At 46.8% G+C, this 20,780-nt stretch overlaps 1 protein-coding gene across 1 annotated transcript in view; it reads right to left on the bottom strand.

Annotated features, from left to right (window-relative positions):
- Positions 1 to 440: 440 nt before the first annotated feature.
- Positions 441 to 20,780, bottom strand: part of FIS1 (fission, mitochondrial 1) — a 30,264-nt gene continuing 9,924 nt past the window's right edge. The window contains exons 2-5 of the mRNA XM_087714164.1: positions 15,284 to 15,416; positions 12,387 to 12,463; positions 2,341 to 2,446; positions 441 to 1,868 (exon numbers count right to left, since the gene is read on the bottom strand). Coding sequence (XP_087570290.1) covers positions 1,771 to 1,868; positions 2,341 to 2,446; positions 12,387 to 12,463; positions 15,284 to 15,416 — 414 coding nt within the window. The 3' untranslated portion in view covers positions 441 to 1,770. The remainder of the gene's footprint in view (positions 1,869 to 2,340; positions 2,447 to 12,386; positions 12,464 to 15,283; positions 15,417 to 20,780) is intronic.

The following is a 20,780-nucleotide window of genomic DNA, read 5'->3' on the forward strand; positions in this document are numbered from 1 at the left end:
AGAGAGAGACAGAGAGAGAGAAAGAAAAAAGAAAGACAGGAAAGAGAGAGAAAAATAAGGAAGAAAGGGAGAGAGAGAGAAAGAAAAAGAAAGAGACAAAGGGAGAGGAAGAAAGAAGGAAGGGAGGAGCGGAGAGAGCCAGAGAGAGAGAGAGAAAAAGAGAAAGACAAGGAAGGAAGGAAGGAAGGAAGGAAGGAAGGAAGGAAGGAAGGAAGGAAGGAAGGAAGGAAGGATGGATAGTTTGGCAAGGGATGACGGTCCATCACCAGCTTGCCAAAAGGATGCCAGTACAATAACAGCCTCGGGGGTAAAGTCGCATTTGCATCCAGACATCTGAGGCAAGCGCAGTACGCAACATTTTTGCAGCCTTCTCACGAGTGACGTGATGTGAGACTTGCCACATCTTTCCAGAAACCAAGAGTTGAGGGAAACCAATGACATCATTCTCTTAATGACTTTTATTCTTCCTTCATGCCACCCAGAGGCTAGAAAACAATACAAATATACCTAATTCAGAGAAGAAGAAAAAAGAGATGTTTTCCAATAGTGTGAACCATCCAACACTCATTGATAGTGTATCAATATCTGTGCCCTCATATAAAACCGAGGTGGAGAATTAGGGCCCTTTTATGGCTTGTGGACTTCAACTCCCAGAATTCCTGAGCCAGCTATGCTGGCTCAGGAATTCTGGGAGTTGAAGTCCACAAGTCCAAGGGACCATAGACCAATGTCTTACTCAAGCTAGCTAACTTGTGAGCTTCATATCTAAGCGGGGTCTAGATAACATGGTCAAGAGTGAGGAACTTTGGGTATTGTAGTTCAGCAAGAGACGGCGTGGTTTGCTGTGGTCTGCTCCTACGCTACCAAAATCTACACATTTTGAGGTCCTTTTGTCAGGGGCCAAAACAGATGGGCCTCTTGCTCTTGCTTCCCAGCCTGTTTAACCTTCACAAAAACGACTTTTAAAAAAAATTTAACGAAATTGAAAGAAATTCAGCAGCCTGCCCGGCTAAGCATAACAAGGAAATTAAAATAATAATAATAATAATAATTATCTAGTGTCGACAATGGATTCCACCTGATTACACACCCTGATGCAGTTAACGAGCAAGTCCAAAAGCAGAAGGGGGAGGGGGAAATCAGTTTGCGAGTGAAAGGAAACTTGCTGCTTTTCCACAAACACGCACAGACACACCACCACCGAGGCGGCCTGTCTCGTCTCCAGCTTCATCCGAAAGCCAGGAGGACATCCTGGTTTTCTCCAGAAGGGACAGCAAGTTTTGCTCCCGTGCTTCAGCAGGAAAATCTTCCAAACTTTTGGGACAAGTGAAAGGCGGCGAGAGAGAGACAGACAGACAGACAGACAGACAGGGAGAGAGACAGAGAGAAGGACTTAGTTACGTCTTCTTCTACCAGTGGAGGAGAAAAACAGCAGAAAACCCCTCTGCTTGGATTAATGCAAGAGGAAAAAAAATGGGTTATAATCCCACTCTCATTCTCTGGGCAAATTCTGCATTATCATTCGCCCTTTCGCCCTCATGAAAGTGGCAGCTGATCAGCAAGGAGGAGGAAAAAAAAAAAAAGGACCAAAAATCCAGGAATTAAAGTCGGGTTAGTGACGTTGGAAGAAAACCAAAGCGTTTTTTTTTTCTTTTTCCAAAATCATCCATCCCTCCTCCGTTCGCTTCTCTGAAGGGTTGGTCTTCCAAGCTGCCAGGCCGGGCTGCTCCACCGCAGAGGAAGAGAAAGGGAGGCCGATCCTATCCGCCTTTAGGATTTGGATTTGGCAATGGCCAAGCCGATCAGGCCCGCCAGGCTGGCCGCGCCCAATGCCATGCCGCCCACGATCGCCATGCCAACCAAGCCATCTGTGGAGAGAAAAAAAGGTGTGTGTGTGTGTGTGTATGTGCGTGTCATCTTTGAGGGGGACACGTCGAAGGGACTTTGTACCGCTGCATCCAGGAGAGGGAGGGGGAGGCTGGATCAATCCGTTGTTGTGGCAACCAACCGCTCTCACCCACTCACAACCCCCCCCTCCACCTCTTCAAAGTAACCACGCCTGCTTTCCGGAGGTCAACTGAGATCCCTTGGGCATCAATCCTAGCATGGGTGCTCCCAGGGTCACAGCGATTGCTGAGCAATCTTCAAACATTAAGTCCTTGACTTATGACCGGAGATGCACAAGCAGTCCTTGACCGGAGATAAACCCGGATATGACCGGAGATAAGCCCGGATTTCTGTTGCTAAGTGAAATTAAATGAGTTTAGCTCCATTTTACAATCAATCTGAGCTAAAAAAAAGAGAAAGAACTGGCCTTCTCTATCTCTTCCCCTCTCTAACCTTTCTGCATGGCCTTCTTGATCAGTTTTTCCATCTCCAAGGCTTGTGTGTTGCTTGGCTCAGTCTTCAACAGGCCCCGGATGTACTTCAGAGCCTTTTCATATTCCTGGCATGGAGAAAGAAAGAGTAGCAATCATATCAAAGCACACCATGTGAAGTCATACCCACCCATCGTAGGGAAGGACGGCAGAAGCAGAGGGATCTTGTCCACTTCTAACACCAAAAGGGGATGGGCACAGGGAATCCTTGACTTACGACCACAATGTTGTGACCCACTAGCAGCCAACAGAGCTGGCAGCAGATTCAGACAGTGAGGAGGTTGGGGAGGAACAGGGGCCAGTCCTGGAGTCTGGGGAAGGATCTGATGAGGGATCCTAGTCAGAGGCAGAGAGGGGGCCATAGCCGTCAGACAGTTACCAGCTGCCTTCAGAGTCAAACATCAGTGAGGCAGAGGAACAGCTGCAGCCTGTTCCCAGTGTGCGCATGTGCAGAGTTGCCAGACGAAGGGAACAGCTGAAGAACAGGGGTCAACTTGGGAGTAAGGCCACAGGTAGATGGTGAATGGCCCCTCCCAGAGGAAATAAAAGAGGAGCCAAAGGGGAGTGGAGTTTGCAGGAGACAATTAGTTCACTTCATTGGTTCGTGACTCTCAGAGGCCCCTTGCCAAGTTTGGCAGATATCATCTGGCTGCTCTCCAAGCCAGAGAAGGTCTGCGACTGTAAATCCTCCCTTGAAAGACTTTGCTGGATGTGAATGAGCAGAATTCACAGTCAATTAATAAGTCATTTTTGTCGGGACCTGGAGTTTGCTGCAGCTAAAAAACAAGGGTTGACTTGGGAGTAAGGCCACAGGTGGACGGTGAATGGCCCCTCCCAGAGGAAAGAAAAGAGGAGCCAAAGGGGAGTGGAGTTTGCAGGAGACCATTAGTTCATTCCTGCATTCTTGCCAAGTATTGCGTCATCTGAAAGATATCGGCCTGGCCCCTCTCCAAGCCTGATAAAGGTCGGTAATTGTGAACTGACTTGAAAGGCTGTGGGAGAGGAAAGACTTTGCTGGAGGGGAATTCACTCTAAAATAAATAAAATGGGTTTATTGGCACGAGGACTCGGCTTCATGCATGTCCGTAGTGCCGGGTTTTTTTTTGTCCTCTGGAGCCTTCAGGAGGCTTCCCTGAAGGCTCTGGAGGGCTAAAACCAGCCCTACCAGCAAACCGGAAGTACGTTCCCGAACTTCCAGTTTGCCTGTAGGGCCGGTTTTTTGTACTTCGGAAGCTTCAAGGAAACCTCAGGAGAGTGAAAAATGGCCTCAAAAGAAGGCCGAACAAATCACGTGCCCTGACAAATGGCTCCGCGTGCCAGAGGTTCACCATCACAGTCCTAGACACTCAGAGGGAAGGATGTTCCATAGAGCAGGTGTCAGCGTAGAAAAGGCCCGTTTGCTGGGCACTAACCAGCCGACATTCCTCAGCTGTCACCCTTACTAGGAAGACCATTCAGGGAGAACATGAGAAGATGAACTAATTCTATTAGTTCAACCATTCAACAGCCCTGAAAAAAGCAACATGGGAACCATTTGTCCTCCTTACGACCAAGGGTGGGCTTCGAAAATGTTAGCAACAATAAAATTGTGGTCGTAAGCTGAGGACTACCTGTAACTGTTCACATTCGTAGAGACTCGCGAGTCTGAAAGTACAGTTCTTCTTCCGCCTCTGTAGCAGCCCGGGAAACGAGGGTGGATCCCTTCTGAGCCTTTCTCCACCCATTATATGGCTGTGGGCTATGCCCTCTCTTATCTGAACGTTTCCTAGGCAGCATTTCATTGCCCCATCGCTCAAGGCCATTCTCACCTACCCTAACAGGGAGAGACAATAGGGCAGAGGCGGTGCCGTATAAGTAGACAGGTAAGGGGATTAAAAGGACAAAAATCAACTTCACCTGTCTAATGGCTATGGACACATTCCAAGAAAGTTATGCTAGAATAGAATAACAGAGTTGGAAGGGACCTTGGAGGTCTTCTAGTCCAACCCCCCTGCCTAGGCAGGAAACCCTATACCATTTCAGACAAATGGCTATCCAACATCTTAGTGTTGGGGCATTCACAACTTCTGGAGGCAAATTGTTCCACTGATTAATTGTTCTCTCTGTCAGGAAATTTCTCCTCAGTTCTAAGTTGCTTCTCTCCTTGATTAGTTTCCACCCATTGCTTCTTGCTCTGCCCTCAGGTGCTTTGGAGAATAGCTTGACTCTCTCTTTTTTGTGGCAACCCCTGAGATATTGGAACATTGCTATCATGTCTCCCCTAATCCTTCCTTTCATTAAACTAGACAGACCCAGTTCCTGCAACCGTTCTTCATGTTTCAGCCTCCAGTCCCCTAATTGTCTTTGTTGCTCTTCTCTGCACTCTTTCTAGAGTTTCCTCATCTTTTCTACATCGTGGCGACCAAAACTGAATGCAGTATTCCAAGTGTGGCCTTACCAAGGCATTATAAAGTGGTATTAACCCTTCACGTGATCTTGATTCTATCCCTCTGTTTATGTAGCCTAGAACTGTGTTGGCTTTTTTGGTAACTGCTGCACACGGCTGGCTCCTATTTAAATGATTGCCCACTAAGGACTCCAAGATCTCCCTCACAGTTACTACTATTGAGCAAGGTACCACCTATACTGTACCTGTGCATTTCGTTTTTCTTACCCAAATGTAGAACCTTACTCTTTTCACCATTGAATTTCATTTTGTTAGATAGTGCCCAATGTTCAAGTTGTCCAATGTTACAGGGAGGGAACACAAAGGTGCTTGTTAAATACAACATAATTCTCCATGTTCAGAGGCCGGATACCTAAAAGTTAAAACACGGGGGTAGCCCTCAGCTTACAACCACAACGGAATCCAAATTTCCCATCTCTTAAGCCAGATACTTGTTAAATCAGTTTTGCTCCATTTAACGGCCCCGTCTTCCCATCATTGTTGAGTCAAATCACTGCAGTTCTCAAGTGAGCTAGTTGTTCAGTCAATCTGGCTTCCCCATTGACGCTGCTTGCCAGGAGGTTGCCAAGAGGGGGGAGTCACATGACCGCAGGACACTACAAACCGTCACAAATACACACCAGTTACCAAGCGTCCAAATTTTGCTCACATGACTATGGGGCATACTGCGAGAGTCGTCAATGTCAGAAACAATAGTAAATCACTTTTTTTTCAGTGCCGTTGTGACTTTGAACGGTCGCTAAACAGAATAACGAAGTTGGAAGGGACCTTGGAGGACTTCTAGTCCAACCCCCTGCCCAGGGAGGAAGACCTATACCAATTCAAACACATGGCTGTCCAAATCTCTTCTTAAAAACCTCCAGTGGTTGGGAGCATTCACAACTGGCGACTACGCGATGGAGAGCCTTCTCAGTTGCAGCTCCGACGCTATGGAACAATCTCCCCGTGGAGATCCACACCCTCACCACCATCCAGGCCTTCCGCACAGCCCTCAAGATCTGGCTATCCCGTCAGGCCTGGGGATAAGACTTTACTCTCGCCCCTCCCGAATGTTGAATGAATGTTGTGTTTTTACTGCTAATTATTTGTTACTCACAGTTTCTTTTGTGTTTTGTCCTGCACTCCCCTCCCCTATTATTGTAAGCCGCCCTGAGTCCCCTCAGGGAAAAGGGCGGCCTATAAATGTTTAATAAAACTATTTAAAAAAAAACTATAAATAAACTTCTGGAAGCAAGACATCCCACTGATTCATTGTTCTAACTGTCAGGAAATGTCTCTCATAATGAATGGTTGTGCGAGGGCTCACCACCATTGTTGTTGCGGGAATGAACAAGATGACATTGGTCCAACGTGCCACTGCTGGAACAAAATCCTGGACTACCCAGAACCTGGGCCTAGGAAGACTTCAAGGAAGGCATGGGATATTTCTGCAGACACCCTTCTCAACATGAGCTTTATAACACTTAATCTCTCCCCTGGTCTAGCTAACAAAGCGAGGAGAGCCTGTGGCTTAGAGGTTAATAAAAAGGTAAAGTTTCCCCTCGCACATATGTGCTAGTCATTCCTGACTCTAGATTGGGGCTGAAAGGCGAAAGCGGAAGCAGTTTGCTTCATCCCATAATTGGGTGCACCAGGTTGCCCCCATAGACCGGTACCACTGGAAAAACATTCCCCAACATGAGATTCTCCAGATGTTAACAGCTGAGGAACGTTGGGAGCAATGAACTCCCAATATATGAGGAAGAGATCATGCTTTTCCATTCTTCCATTTCTGCTTTAGAAAACGAACATTTTGACATCTGGCATCCAAATGTTTTCGAGAGGACCATCGCGTACTCGCTGGAAGGAGGTTCAACACACGGGACAACAACTTCCAGACCATCCCATAATGTTTTTGAGCCAGAGAAGGTTCATTTCAAATTCATCTCACCCTGCTTATCTCTTGCACCACACAGAAGCTTCACAAGAAGCCTGGACTTCCTTCCATCCAACCATCCCCTTCCCATTCCTGCTCTTGAGGCTGCGTGGCGTATCCTTCAGCTGGGCTTAAGGGGGATTTCCTCTTGAGCAAACACGATTAGGAATGCACCGTTCACCCAAGTTGTGCTCGCTTCTTTCTTATCTACGCTGCTGCCTCAACAACACACCCAAGGATCGAAGAGTTATGATCATGGCACTGTGGCAGTCCATAAAAAGCCCAGATAAGAGGATCAGGCCAAGCTAGATAAGGATGTGGCTTTCCATGAAGTTTATGAAGCCAAGATTACTCCTCCAGAGATAAAGCAAGGCCAAGTGAACTGGGAGCCACAGGGAGAGTCTACCCCACACACACAGCCAAGATTGGGGGGGATAGTTACATCCCTCGAGTTCCTCTTTCACAATCCCAACACCTTCCATGTTCCAGAAGACCAGACAAAACAACAGTTGCTGTTTTTCTCCACAAGACCAGGAGATGGGGAAACATACCGTATTTTTCGGAATACAAGACGCAAGAGAGTATAAGACGCACCAAGATTTTGAAGAGTCACATTTTTAAAAAAAAAAAGTTTTTGCACTCTGCAGACCTCCCCAAAACGGCCTGTTTTTCATGAAAACTGGGCCATTTCTCTTTTGTCAAAAAAGGCCATGCATAGCTTTTAGGAGGCTTATAGAGTGCTCCTGGGGGCTTGTGGGCAAAAGTGAGCAAAAAGCAAACTGTTTTTCGTTCATTTCTGCCCTCCCCAGTACCCAGGAGCACTCTGGAAACCTCCTAGAGGCTATGCAAGGCGATTTTGGTGAAGGGAGGGAAAAAATGCTGCATTCAGTGTATAAGACGCACCCAGATTTTCAGCCTCTTTTTTGAGGGAAAAAGGTGCGTCTTATATTCCGAAAAATACAGTATTTTCAAATGCCGAAGAAAGAGGCGGGGGGGGGGGAGGCACAGCCATATGCCAGTTATCAGCTGCCTTCAAAGTCAGACATCAATGAGGCAGACAAACAGCTGGAGCCTGTTCCCAGTGTGCGCATGCACAGAATTGCTAGACGAAAGGAACAGCTAAAGAACAGGGGTTGACTTGGGAGTAAGGCCACAAGTGGGCAGTGAATGGCCCCTCCCAGAGGAAATAAAAGAGGAGCCAAAGGGGAGTGGAGTTTGCAGGAGACAATTAGTTCATTTAATTGGTTCGTGACTCTCCGAGACTCCTTGCCAAGTTTGGCAGATCTCGGCCTGGCAGCTCTCCAAGCCAGAGAAGGTCTGTGACTGTAAATCCTCCCTTGAAAGACTTTGCTGGACGTGAATGAGCAGAATTCACAGCAAATTAATAAAAGGGGTTTTTGTCGGGACAAGAAGTTTGCTTCAGGCTCTTGGGAAGCCTCGGTCAGAACAGGCAGGGGGTTAGACTAGATGACCTACAAGGTCCCTTCCAACTCTGTTAACCTGTAAATCTGTAAAATGTTTCCTTTTCTGCCTCACCGAAACCTTTCCCTATGCAAACACTTCCCGGGTCAGTCACTTATATAATTCAAAGTCTATGTTGGCTTTTCCCTGGAGGCCATTTGCCTAAACGCTAAAAGGCAGTCAATCCTGGCCTGGATCAACCAGTCCGTTTGCCGTTGTTTAAAATGACAGAAATAACTCTTGGAGAAAGTACCTGGCGGCAGTTCCCAAAACACAACGTAATCCCCAGGACAGGAAGAAATTATCGGAAAGACGCTTAAAACTGTCTCTAGTTTAACCCTCTTCGGTATAAGAAAGAGCGAGTGGAAATTCCACCCGGCATTTCGAGACCCTGTTACAGGTGGCCCTCGACTTAACGACCGCAATTGAGCCCCAACGTTTCTGCCGCTGAGCGAGACGTTTGCTCAGTTCCCGATTTTATGACCTTCCTTGCCACCGTTGTTAAGTGGATCGCTCCAGTGGATTAAGTTAGTAACTCGGCTGCTAAGGGGAATCTGGCTTCCCCATTGATTTTGCTTGTCAGAAGGGCGGCCAAGCATCTGAATTTTGATCGCACGAATCATGGGGACACTACAAAAAAAGTCAATTTTTTTTCAGTGCCGAGGTTAACTTTGAACGGCCACTAAACTAATTGTTGTAAGTCAAGGACTACCTATTATTTTTAAAAGGCAAAGATTTCCCTGCCCGTCATGTATGACTCTAAGGCGCCATCCCCATCTCCGTTTCTCGACCGAGGGAGCCAGCTTTGTCTGAAGACAATTAGCTTGTATCAATTTAAAAAATGGGTTCCAATAAATGTTATAGAATCTGTTTCCTGACCTGGATTACTGTTCTCACCCAGGCTTCCACAAGAGCATGAAAGAAACTCCCGGTCCCGACAAAAAACCCTTTTATTTATTTACTGTGAATTCTGCTCATTCACATCCAGCAAAGTCTTTCAAAGGAGGATTTACAGTCACAGACCTTATCTGGCTTGGAGAGCTGCCAGGCCGATATCTGCCAAACTTGCAAAGGAGTCTTGGAGAGTCACCAGCCAATTAAGCGAATTAATTGTCTCAATGCAAACACCACTCCGCTACTATTTTATTCCCTCTGGGAGTGGCCATTCATCATCCACCTGTGGCCTTACTCCCAGGTAGACCCCTGTTCTTTAGCTGTTCACTTTGCCTGACAACTCTGCACATGCACACACTGGGAACAGGCTCCAGTTGTTCGTCTGCCTCACTGATGTCTGGCTCTGAAGGCAGCTGATAACTGTCAGACGGCCCTGGCTCCCTCTCTGCTTCCGACACAGAGCCCTCACCAGAGCCTTCCCCAGACTATGAATTCTGCTCGTTCACATCCAACAAAGTCTTTCAAGGAAGGATTTACAGTCACAGACCTTCTCTGGCTTGGAAAGCGGCCAGGCCGATATCTGCAAAAATTGGCAAGGATTCTCGGAGAGTCACAAACCAATGAAGCGAATTAATTGTCTCCTGCAAACTCCACTCCCCTTCAGCTCCTCTTTTATTCCCTCTGGGAGGGGCCATTCATCGTCTACCTGTGGCCTTACTCCCAAGTTGACCCCTGTTCCCTTCGTCTGGCAACTCTGCGCATGAGCACACTGGGAATAGGCTCTAGCTGTTCATCTGCCTCCGTGATGTCTGACTCTGAAGGCAGCTGATAACTGTCATACGGCCCTAGCCCCATCTCTGCCTCCGACACAGAGCCCTCATCAGAGCCTTCCCCAGACTCCAGGACTGGCCCCCGTTCCTCCCCCAACCTCCTCACTGTCCGAATCTGCTGCCAGCTCTGCTGGCCACTGGTGGGCCACAACAATTTCCTTCTATCCCATCTTACTGGGATAAAAGAGATGGGAAGTGAAGAACAAAATGTATGCCAGCTAATCACAATCTAATGACCCCTTCGGTCAACACGGACAGTTTGAGGGAGTCCAAATCATAGAGAAGTTTTGAAAAGAAAGGTAAGGATGTGGTCAGCCAAGCATCATTGAGCCGTGTGGCAAACGGTTCAAAATGCAATATTGCCGACTAACTCTGCCCACTGCCAGGAGTTTGACCCTGATTGGCTCAAGATTGACTCAGCTTTCCAAGGTCGGTAAAATGAGATTGTTGGGAGCAATACACTGACTCTGTAAACCGCTTAGAGCAGGGCTGTCAATCACAAGGCCCGTGGGCCGCATCCGACCCACAATGTGCTCAGATCCAGGCCGTGGGACCATCCTAGAAAATGTTAAGGGGCCAGCCTGCGTCGCTTCAGCTCGATCTACCCCACGCGGCTTCGGCCCAGTCTATCCAATGCGAAGAGGAAACATTAAGCCAGCATGGCTTGGACCCGGTCTACTCTATGAGGCTTCGGCCTGGTCTACCCAGCACAAAGAGGAAACATGCCAGCAGTTTGGGGAGTAGAGTCAAGCTGGCCACGCCCAATCAGTTGGCCACACTCACCCAGTTGTCCATGCCTGCCCTGCCCCCCGAGATCAACCCCAGCCCTGATGCAGCCCTCAATGAAATTGTGTTTGACACCCCTGGCTTAGAGAGAGCTGGGAAGTACTATATAATAATAAATGCTATTGCCACTGCTACTCCAAAGTGGCTTCCCCACCCCCCCCCCCACCCCCAAAAGGCAAGTAGATTTTATTCTGGTTTTTTTTTTCCTTTGAAGACGTTTCACTTCTCAGTCCCAGCAAAACCTCTGTGAATTCCTTTGTCAAACAGTATTTCCAGGAATGTTTATCAACACGAACCTTATCTCACATGGCAAGCTGCCAGAGAACTAGTTTCCAAACAAGGGAAGGCAGCGCGTGGCACAGAGTGTCTTATAGTCACAAACAGAACTTTCCACTCTTGAAACGACCAAAGGAACGAATTGTTTTCTGCAAAAGACCCACTCCCCTTTTGCTCCACTTTTATTTCCTAAGAGAGGGGCCAATCGCCGTCCACGTGTGACTTTACTCTCAAGTTACCCTGATTTTTGAGTTGTTATTTTTTTTTTTCTGGCAGCTCTGTGCATGCGCACACTGGGAACAGGCTCCAGCTCTGTGATGGCGAACCTGTGGCGCTCTCTGCGGGCACACGAGCCGTTGCTCCAGCTCAGCTCTCCACTGTGTATGTGCACGGGCCTCTCACTGGCCAGATAATGGGTTTTGGGTTTCTGCTGTGCATATGGAGGGAAGCGCATGTGGGAGATGCGCACGCATGCGCAGGGGGCTGTGCATGCATGCGGGGGGCAGGGGGGAGTGTGGGTGGCAACGCTCCCCCGTGGCCTGTTTTGCTCCAAGCTGGCTGCAGGAAGGCCTACTAGGCCCAAAACGCGGCATGAGGGTGTTGCACGTGCGTGTGTGGGGGCGTGGGGGCGCAAACGCTTTCAGCACACGATGACAAAAAGATTAGCCATCACTGCTCTAGCTGTTCCTCTGCCTCACTGCTGTCTAGCTCCATAGGCACCTGATCACTGTCAGATGGCCTCGGCCCCGTCTCTGCCTCTGACACAGAGCCTTTGTCCGAGCCTTCCCCAGCCTCCAGGACTAGCCCGTGCTCCTCCGCAACCTCCTCATTCTCCGACTCTGCTAGCAGGCCACAACTTGTGATTTCTGCCGGCTTGTAATCCCAAACAGCCCTGATTTCAGTCTAATGTCAACCGACTGATGTTCAGCACAGCTGGATCTACCGTATTTTCCGGCATATAAGGCGACTGGGAGTATAAGATGACTCTCTGCTTTTAGGCGCCTGCGGGCCGGCTGAAGACTTCCGCGCTGCCGGGCTTCCGTAGTTTGAGCTCAGAGCCTTCCTCTTCCAGGTTGCCAGCCTGGTGGAGGAGACCTTACTAAGCCATCTCAGTGCTCGTCCATCCACATGCCCAGGCGAGGAGCGCAGAGGTTATCGATTGAAAGGCCGACATCTGCCCTGGTGGCGGCGTGGCTTTTCGCTTGCTTTTTTTTTCTTCTTTTTTGGTATGGCCTTTCTTATACCCGGCGTGTAAGACGACTCCCAATTTTTAAAATATTTCGGGATGGGTGGGTTAAAAAGTCGTCTTATATGCTGGAAAATACAGTAGAAACGAAACCCCGGCAAATCCAGAAATAGTGGCGAGCAAGGGAAACTGAGGGGGCTATCCACCAACTCACCTTCAGTCGGTAATTGGCGACCGCGAGGTAGAAGACGTAGTCCCGCTGGTCGTCTTTGCTCCCTTTGAGCAACAGTTCTAAAAAATAAATGAATAAATGAAAGGCAAAGGGAAGAAAATGGATGCTCGTGAGTTTCTAATACAGGTTAGCCCTTGACTCACAACAGTTCAGTGGGCGACCATTTGAAAGTTAAAACAGTACTGAAACAAGTGACCTACGGCCATTTTTCACGCTTAAAAACTGTGGCAGTGGGATGCAGCAACCGTCATAAATATGAACCAGTTGCCAAGGGTCCAAAATTCTGACCACATAACCAAGGGGATGCTGCAACGGTCGTGTTTAAAAAAAGTGCCGTTGTAACTTTGAACTAAATGAACTGTTTGTAAGTCAAGACCTACCCGCCTGTATGATGAAATGAAACGTCATATGAAGAAAGAGGAATCTTTGTCTCCCCTGTTTTTCCAACAGGAAGTCCTTGAGATACACACCGGTCTTGCACACAGGGATCACTCAAATTGAGCCTCCAGGTTCAAGAGCATTGTTCTCCTGGGGCAGAGGTCAGCAAACTGTGGCTCTGGAGCCGCATGTGGCTCTTTCCTTCCTCTGCTGCGGCTCGGTCACCGGTCGGCGCCACAATTTTGGGAGGGGCTTCCGATGGCGGGGGGTGGGGAGAGAAGCACAGTGTGCCAGGAGAAGACTCTATGGCAAGGGGAGGGTTTTCCAGTTGTCTCCACAATTGATAGGGCTTTCGATTATGACAGGCAGAGGAAAAAGTACGCCGCGCTAGGAGGGAAACCTATTTTGGCTCGCGTGCAATGTGCGACACCCCCCCCCCAGTGCGCATGCACGCACTACAGGTGCGACACCCCCATTTTTTGCATCCTTTTTTCACCCTCCCCAGGCTCCAGAGGCTTTATAGGAGCCTGGGGAAAGCGAAAAAAGCCCCCCCCCTCCCCAGGAGGCCCTCCGGAGGCTTCAGGGACCTTCGGGAGGCTTCCCTGAAGCCTCCGGAGCACTTAAAATGACCCTCCAAGCAAACCGGAAGTCCGTTCCCGAACTTCCAGTTTGCCCATAGAGCTGGTTTTTTTGAGCTCCGGAGGCTTCAGGGAAGCTCATGAAGCCTCCAGAGGGCCTCCGGGGAGGGGGGAGAGGCTCTTTTTGCCCTCCCCAGGCTCCTATAAAGCCTCTGGAGCCTGGGGAGGGCGAAAAATGGCTTTAAAAAAAGGATGAACTCAGCTCATCATCTTTGCACCCTCTGGGGAAAGAGTTTTTGTCCCCAAGCTGATATATTCTCTTTGTGCCCCGAGAAATACCTGCCTCTACACCTAGGATTGAACTCACCTGTATATAGTCCCAAAATTAACATGGTCCCTTCAGTTAGAGCAGGGGTTCTCAAGTTTTTTAAACAGGGGGCCAATTCACGTTCCTTCAGACTGTTGGGGGACCGGACTGGTTGGCTGGGCATGGCTAGGTAATCATGTGAGTGGGTGGATGTGGCTAGGTCATGTGACTAGGTGGGCGTGGTTATGTCATGTGACTAGGTGGGCATGGGCAATTTAACAATCCATTGAACAATGCACACAAATTAAACTTTAATTTGTTTTGCTCCTGGGGATGTTTTTTTTGCTTTCGTTTGCCTGTTGCTCTTTTGCTTGCTTTTTCTTCTTACAAGATCATTTTTTTCAATTGTTGAGGAGTCTAGTTTTGCAGCAATTCTTCTCAGCCTCAAGGAGCTTAAAAAAATCTGTGTCTCTCTCTTTCTTCCTCTCCCTCCCTTTCTTTCTCTTTCTCTCTCTGCCCCCCATCCATCTATCTTTCTATCTATCTATCTATCTATCTATCTATCTATCTATCTATCTATCTATCTATCTATCTAATCTAATCTAATCTAATCTATCTATCTATCTATCTATCTATCTATCTATCTATCTATCTATCTATCTATCAATCAATCAATCAATCTATCCATCCATCCATCCATCCATCCATCCATCTTCTGGAGGCGGGCTGTATTCATCACATTTTTTACCTCCTGGGCCATCTGTGTGCCCCATTTCTCTCTCTTTCTCTCTCTCTCTGTCATACACACACACACAAACACACACAAACACACCCCTCCAGAAGCATTCTGCAAGCCAAAAACAGGCAAAAACAACTCAGTTTTGGGGCAAAAATGGGCTGTTTTGGGCTGTTTTTTAGCCTCCTGGGGTGTCTCTGCACCCCATTTTCTCTCTCTCTCTCTCTCTCTCACACACACACACACACACACACACACCTTACCTCCAGAAGCATTCTGCAGGCCAAAAGCAGGCAAAAACAGCTCAGTTTTGGGGCAAAAACAGGCTGCTTTCACCCATTTTTTGGCCTCCTGAGGCATTTGTGCACCCCATTTTTCACCTTCCCCGCTCCAGAATGTCTCTGCAGGGTAAAATTGTTGGCCTTACTTTTCAGTTCCAGCCCGCAGGGCTCGCAAAGGTAATTCCTGTGCTCAGCCAAAGGATGGGTAGGGGGGTTGTGGGCAGGGTGATGTGGGCGGAGCAGCCTCGTGGTCCTATGCGGGCTGGATTAATGGCTTCGGCAGGCTGCACGCGGCCCATGGGCCGTAATTTGAGGACCCATGAGTTAGAGAGTGAAAAAAGCACTTAAGCTCTCTACCCACTGCACTAAAGTGTGTCACGTGTGAAAGATTAGTGAGAATGTCTATACTGGAGACTGGATCCTTTTTTCTCGCCCAAAACTGGCCTTCTCCCTTTCAATCCCCTGCCATATCCGTAAGGCCTAACAGGTGAAAGGCAACATTATTCAGAGGGTGAAAGGAAATACAGGGATTTATTCTTAAGAAAAGGGTTTCGTAAGGCAGATCAAGGCTGCCCCTTTGCAGCTGGGCGAAAGCTCACCTTCCAAAAGGACAATGCCCTTTTTGATGTCCTCATTGTATTTGCTGCGGATCAGGCACCACGCGTACTCAAACTGTGTCCCCTTGGTGACGTTGCCGGCGCTTTGCTCAGAGTTGAACTTCTTCTCAAATCTCTGGAGAACAGAAATGACAAAAAGGCATGATGGATGGTAAGGAAGTCCACCTACAAACTTACAATTGCCAGTAGCCATCATTGCCCCAAAACCATCTATTCTACACACGCATAGGAAGTTTCCTTATATAATAGCAATAGCAGTTATTTGTTCATTGTCCTTATCATAGCGAGACCTATCTCTCTTGGCTTTGTACGAGAGCCTTCTGCAACACGATCCCTTCTAGCTGTGATTTGTAAGTCATTACCTTCTTTACTGGCTGGATGCCCTTCCTGTCACCAATGCAGAGCTTTGTTCAGCAGATATAAGAGTATGTACCATATACCGTATTTTTCAGAGCATAAGATGCACCAGAGCATAAGACACAGCAAGGTTTTGAATAAGAATTTTTTTTAAAAAAATTTTTTTGCACTCTGCAAACCTCACAAAAACAGGCCCGTTTTTTTTCCCCCTTGGGAGGCTTGTAGAGTGTTCCGGGGGGGGGGGGGGCGCAAAAATGGGCCCTTTTTGGTCAAAAAGGAGATGAATAGTCTTTAGGATAGCAATAGCAGTTAGACTTATATACTGCTTCATAGGGCTTTCAGCCCTCTCTAAGCGGTTTACAGAGTCAGCATATCGCCCCCACAGTCTGGGTCCTCATTTCACCCACCTTGGAAGGATGGAAGGCTGAGTCAACCTTGAGCCGGTGAGATTAGAACCGCTGAACTGCAGATAACAGTCAGCTGAAGTGGCCTGCAGTACTGCACCCTAACCACTGCGCCGCCTCGGCTCTAGGAAGCTTATAGAGTGCTGCTGGGGGCTGGGGGGGTGCAAAAGGGGCAATTTTTTGCTCATTTCTGCCCTCCCCAACCCCCATGAGCTCTCTGAAGGCCTTCTAAAAGCTATGCACAGCCATTTTGCTAAAGGGGCGGAGTTTCAGGAGGCAAAAAATGCTGTATTCAGTGTATAAGACACACCCAGATTTTCAGCCTCTTTTTTGAGGGAAAAGCTGAGTGTTTACTGGCCGGATGCCCTTCCCTGTTTGCTGCAAGGAGGCAAATTGCTAGGAGGCAGAGGCAAATTTTTTTTTTCTTGTGGTAATCAGGCTAAACTGGAACAGGCTGAGCCGAGGTGGCGCAGTGGTTAAATGCAGCACTGCAGGCTACTTCAGCTGACTGCAGTTCTGCAGTTCGGCTGTTCAAATCTCACCGGCTCAAGGTTGACTCAGCCTTCCATCCTTCCGAGGTGGGTAAAATGAGGACCCGGATTGTTGTTGTTGGGGGCAATATGCTGACTCTGTAAACCGCTTAGAGAGGGCTGAAAGCCCTATGAAGCGGTATATAAGTCTAAGTCTAACTGCTATTGCTATTGCTGTAAGGAGGTAAGTCAATAACTATAAAGGCACCTATAGAATGTTCAAATTATTAGACTTGCTTTTTAAAGACTGCTTTATTATCGTTCTAGACAACTTAACAAAATGAAGAAGCTTTTTAAAATAAATGCTTGATCTGAAGAGGCCCAGTGCTATTGAATCTTCTTTTAAAAAGCAAGAGAATAACGTATACTTCCAAAAAGTCACATCAATTTTAACAGCATCTGTACAAGTCTAGTCCAAAATGTAACACCACAAACAGTGTATAGCGTCTGTACTGTTTGGTGCAAGGAGGCAAATTGCTGGGAGGCAGGGGAAGATTCCCCCCCCTTTGTTTTCCTCTCCAAAAGCTAGGTGTGTCTGATACTTCAGAGCATCTTATACTCCAAAAAATACAGTAAGTGATGAAGGGTATTAAATCTATTGGGCAAAAAATCATTTACCAAAATGAAGGGTAATAAAATCTACTGGAAAAATAAACCTATTCGAAAAATTATTTTATCGATGGTATAGAGGTAGTTCTCAACTTATAACTGTTCATTTAGTGACCATTCAAAGTTACGACAGCACTGAAAAAAGTGACTTCGGACCGTTTTTTTCACACTTACAACCGTAACCGCATCCCCATGGTCACGCGATCAAAATTCAGACGCTTGCCAAGTGACTCATATTTATGACGTTTGGGAGTGTCCTAGGGTCATCTGATCACCTTTTGAGGACTCCTGACGAGCAAAGTCAATGGGGAAGCCAGATTCACTTAACCACCCTGTGACCAACTTAAACAATGGCAGTGATTCACTTAACTGTGGCAAGGAAGGGTGTAAACTCATTGAACATGTTTCACTCAGCAGCAGAAATTTTAGGCTCAGTCGTGGTCGTCACTCGAGGACTAAAACTTGAGTTAAAAATTAAAAAGCGGCCCTTTGCCCCCTTGAAGTTTGCCTTGTTTTTCATTCATTCTATATCAGGGTTCTCCAACGTTTGGCCACTTTAAGACTTGTGGACTTCAACTCCCAGAATTCATTCTGACTGGGGAATTCTGGGAGTTGAAGTCCACAAGTCTTAAAGTGGCCCAGGTTGGAGAGCCTTGCTCTATATGGAGCCTATGCAGGATAATCTCGGGGTCTTTGCGCCCTCTACTGGAGAAGAAAAAAAGCTGCAATTTCTTCATTTTGCGATCTGAACGCCCCCCCCCAATAAATGTGATAAATAAAATGATGGGGGAGAAATAATGGGGGGGACGGGGACCAAGTGGTCCCTCTCTATGTAAGAGAAGGAAATTCTTCACTGCCAGCCAATAACTTTGGAGAGATGTTTCCAGCTAATCACAATTTCTCACTTCCCTGGTTTATTTTTACTGTTTTACTTAAGATATGCAGATGATACCACTCTTCTTTTTTAGTGTTTTATTTGACATTTTCCAAACATTAAAATCACAATTTGCACTTTTACCGCTTTCTATTATCGATATTTCTTTTTTCTGATTCAGGTTTTCCATGTCCCATTCTATTATATATATTCCTCTTTGTTTCGTACTTTCTCATTTTCACAATTTATACACCTATATACAATATTTCCATCTCTGTTGCTTTCTACAGCCGAGGTGGCGCAGTGGTTAAATGCAGCACTGCAGGCTACTTCAGCTGACTGCAGTTCTGCAGTTCGGCTGTTCAAATCTCACCGGCTCAGGGTTGACTCTGCCTTCCATCCTTCCGAGGTGGGTAAAACGAGGACCCAGACTGGTGTTGGGGGCAATATGCTGACTCTGTAAACCGCTTAGAGAGGGCTAAAAGCCCTATGAAGCGGTATATAAGTCTAACTATTGCTATTGCTAAGTACATGCCATCTATTTTTCATTGCGTTTACTATGTGTTCCTCAGGCACTGATTTTGCATCTCTTTTCAAGCCAGTTATACCACCTATATTCCATATCTTGTAGTACTGTTTCCTCGCTATCTCTTAGTTCCACCCTTAGTTTGTTCATTTCCACGCATTCTAGCATCTTTTTTATGATTTCTGCATTTGAGGGAATGGTTTTATGTTTCCAAATTTGGGCAAATGAGATTCTGGCAGCTGTAATTATATGAAGCACTATATATTGGGTATGCTTACTAATATATTTTTTAATTATTCCTAGAAGAAACAGCTCAGGCTTCATGCCAATTTTTTCTTCTATTATTTCTTCTAACCATTTTTGAATTCCTTGACTTTCGAACATATCGATAACATATGATAAAAAGTCCGCTGTTGGTGGTTACATTTCCAAGAGTTTGGAGATTTATTTGGGAACATTTCAGTCAATCTCGCTGGGGGTAAATGCCACCTATAAAACATTTTGTAGATGTTTTCCTTTTAGGATGCCAACATTGTCAATTTATAATTCCCCCCCCCCCCTAATTTTTCCCAGTGCTCCAATTCACTATTGTACCCGAAGTTTTCAGCCCAAATTATCATTGTTTCCTTCACGGTTTCCTCCTCCATTTTGAATTTTAAAAGACAATTGTAGGTTTTTGTAATCATTTTTCCCTTCTGTTCCTGTAACTATTTTGTCCAATTCTTGTTGTTCATTTTGAAATCCATACTGTTCTAAATCCTTTTTGTATCTTGTTTGTATCTGTGGATGATGCCACTCTAATGGCAGAAAGTGAAGATGAACTAAAGAGCCTCTTGATGCGGGTGAAGAAGGAGAGTGCAAAAGTTGGCTTGAAACTCAATATTAAGAAAATGAAGATCATGGCATTCGGGCCTCTCAATTCCTGGGCAATAGATGGAGGTAAAAGAAATGGAGGTAGTGACAGATTTCATTTTCCTGGGCTCCGAGATCACCGCAGATGAGGACTGCAGCCAAGAAACTAAAAGACGCTTGCTCCTGGGGAGGAAAGCTATGGCAAATCTAGACAGCATACTAAAAAGCAGAGACATCACCCCGCCAATAAAAGTGCGTATAGTCAAGGCTATGGTTTTCCCAGTTGCAATGGATGCCTGTGAAAGTTGGACCATAAGAAAGGCTGAGCGCTAAAAATGGAGGCCTTTGAAACTCTGGTGCTGGAGAAAACTCCTGCGAGTCCCTTGGGCTGCAAGGCGATCCAACCGGTCAGTCCTAGAGAAGATCTACCCTGACTGCTCTTTAGAAGGCCATATTATGAAAGATTACGGGAAAACTGCAAAGACAAAGGCACAGCCAGGCACCACAGTGTGTGTGTGTGTGTTTGTGTGGGACTCTGCTGCCAAGCACAACAATGGGTTTTTTTGTCTGAGGTGGTCAGGCCTACAACGGGCCCGTACAAGCGATCGATAGCATAAGGAAGAATCGGAGGGATTTTATTTTTCACCCCAGTCTCCATGTCTTTTTGACCTCAACTGTGGGGAGAAATGATCAGCTGCGTTCTTTTTAACTAAACTAAATCTGCTAGCTATACCTGACCACCCTTGTAAATGGATCGCCAGCTTCCTAACAGATAGGAAGCAGCAGGTGAAGCTAGGCAAGATCACATCAGATACCTGTACAATTAGCACAGGAGAACCCCCAGGGCTGCGTGCTCTCTCCACTTCTCTTCCCTCTGTACACCAATGACTGCATCTCAAAAGATCCCTCTGTTAAAACGCCGAAGTTTGCAGATGACACAACGGTAACTGGTCTCATTCGAGACAACGATGAATCTGCGTAGAGACGGGAGGTTGAACAACTAGCAGCCAGAACAACCTGGAACGGAACACACTCAAAACCGTAGAAATGATGATGGGTTTTAGCAGAAACCCTCCTATACTACCATCTCTTACAATACTAGTCAACAAAGTTTCAACACTGGAGGCACTTTCAGGTGTCTAGGTTCTACCATATCTCAAGACTTAAAGTGGATCCCCTACCATCTAAAACGTCATCAAAAAAGGTCAACAAAGCATGTTCTTTCTGCGCCAACTCAGGAAGCTCAAACTGCCTAAAGAGCTGCTGATTCTGTTCTACAGATGAATTCTTGAGTCTTGTCATCTGCACTTCCATCACTGTTTGGTTT

Source organism: Thamnophis sirtalis, unplaced genomic scaffold (assembly GCF_051295495.1).
Source record: "Thamnophis sirtalis isolate CommonGarterSnake01/CBP01778 unplaced genomic scaffold, rThaSir2_p1.2 scaffold_4, whole genome shotgun sequence".
Lineage (NCBI taxonomy): Eukaryota > Metazoa > Chordata > Lepidosauria > Squamata > Natricidae > Thamnophis > Thamnophis sirtalis.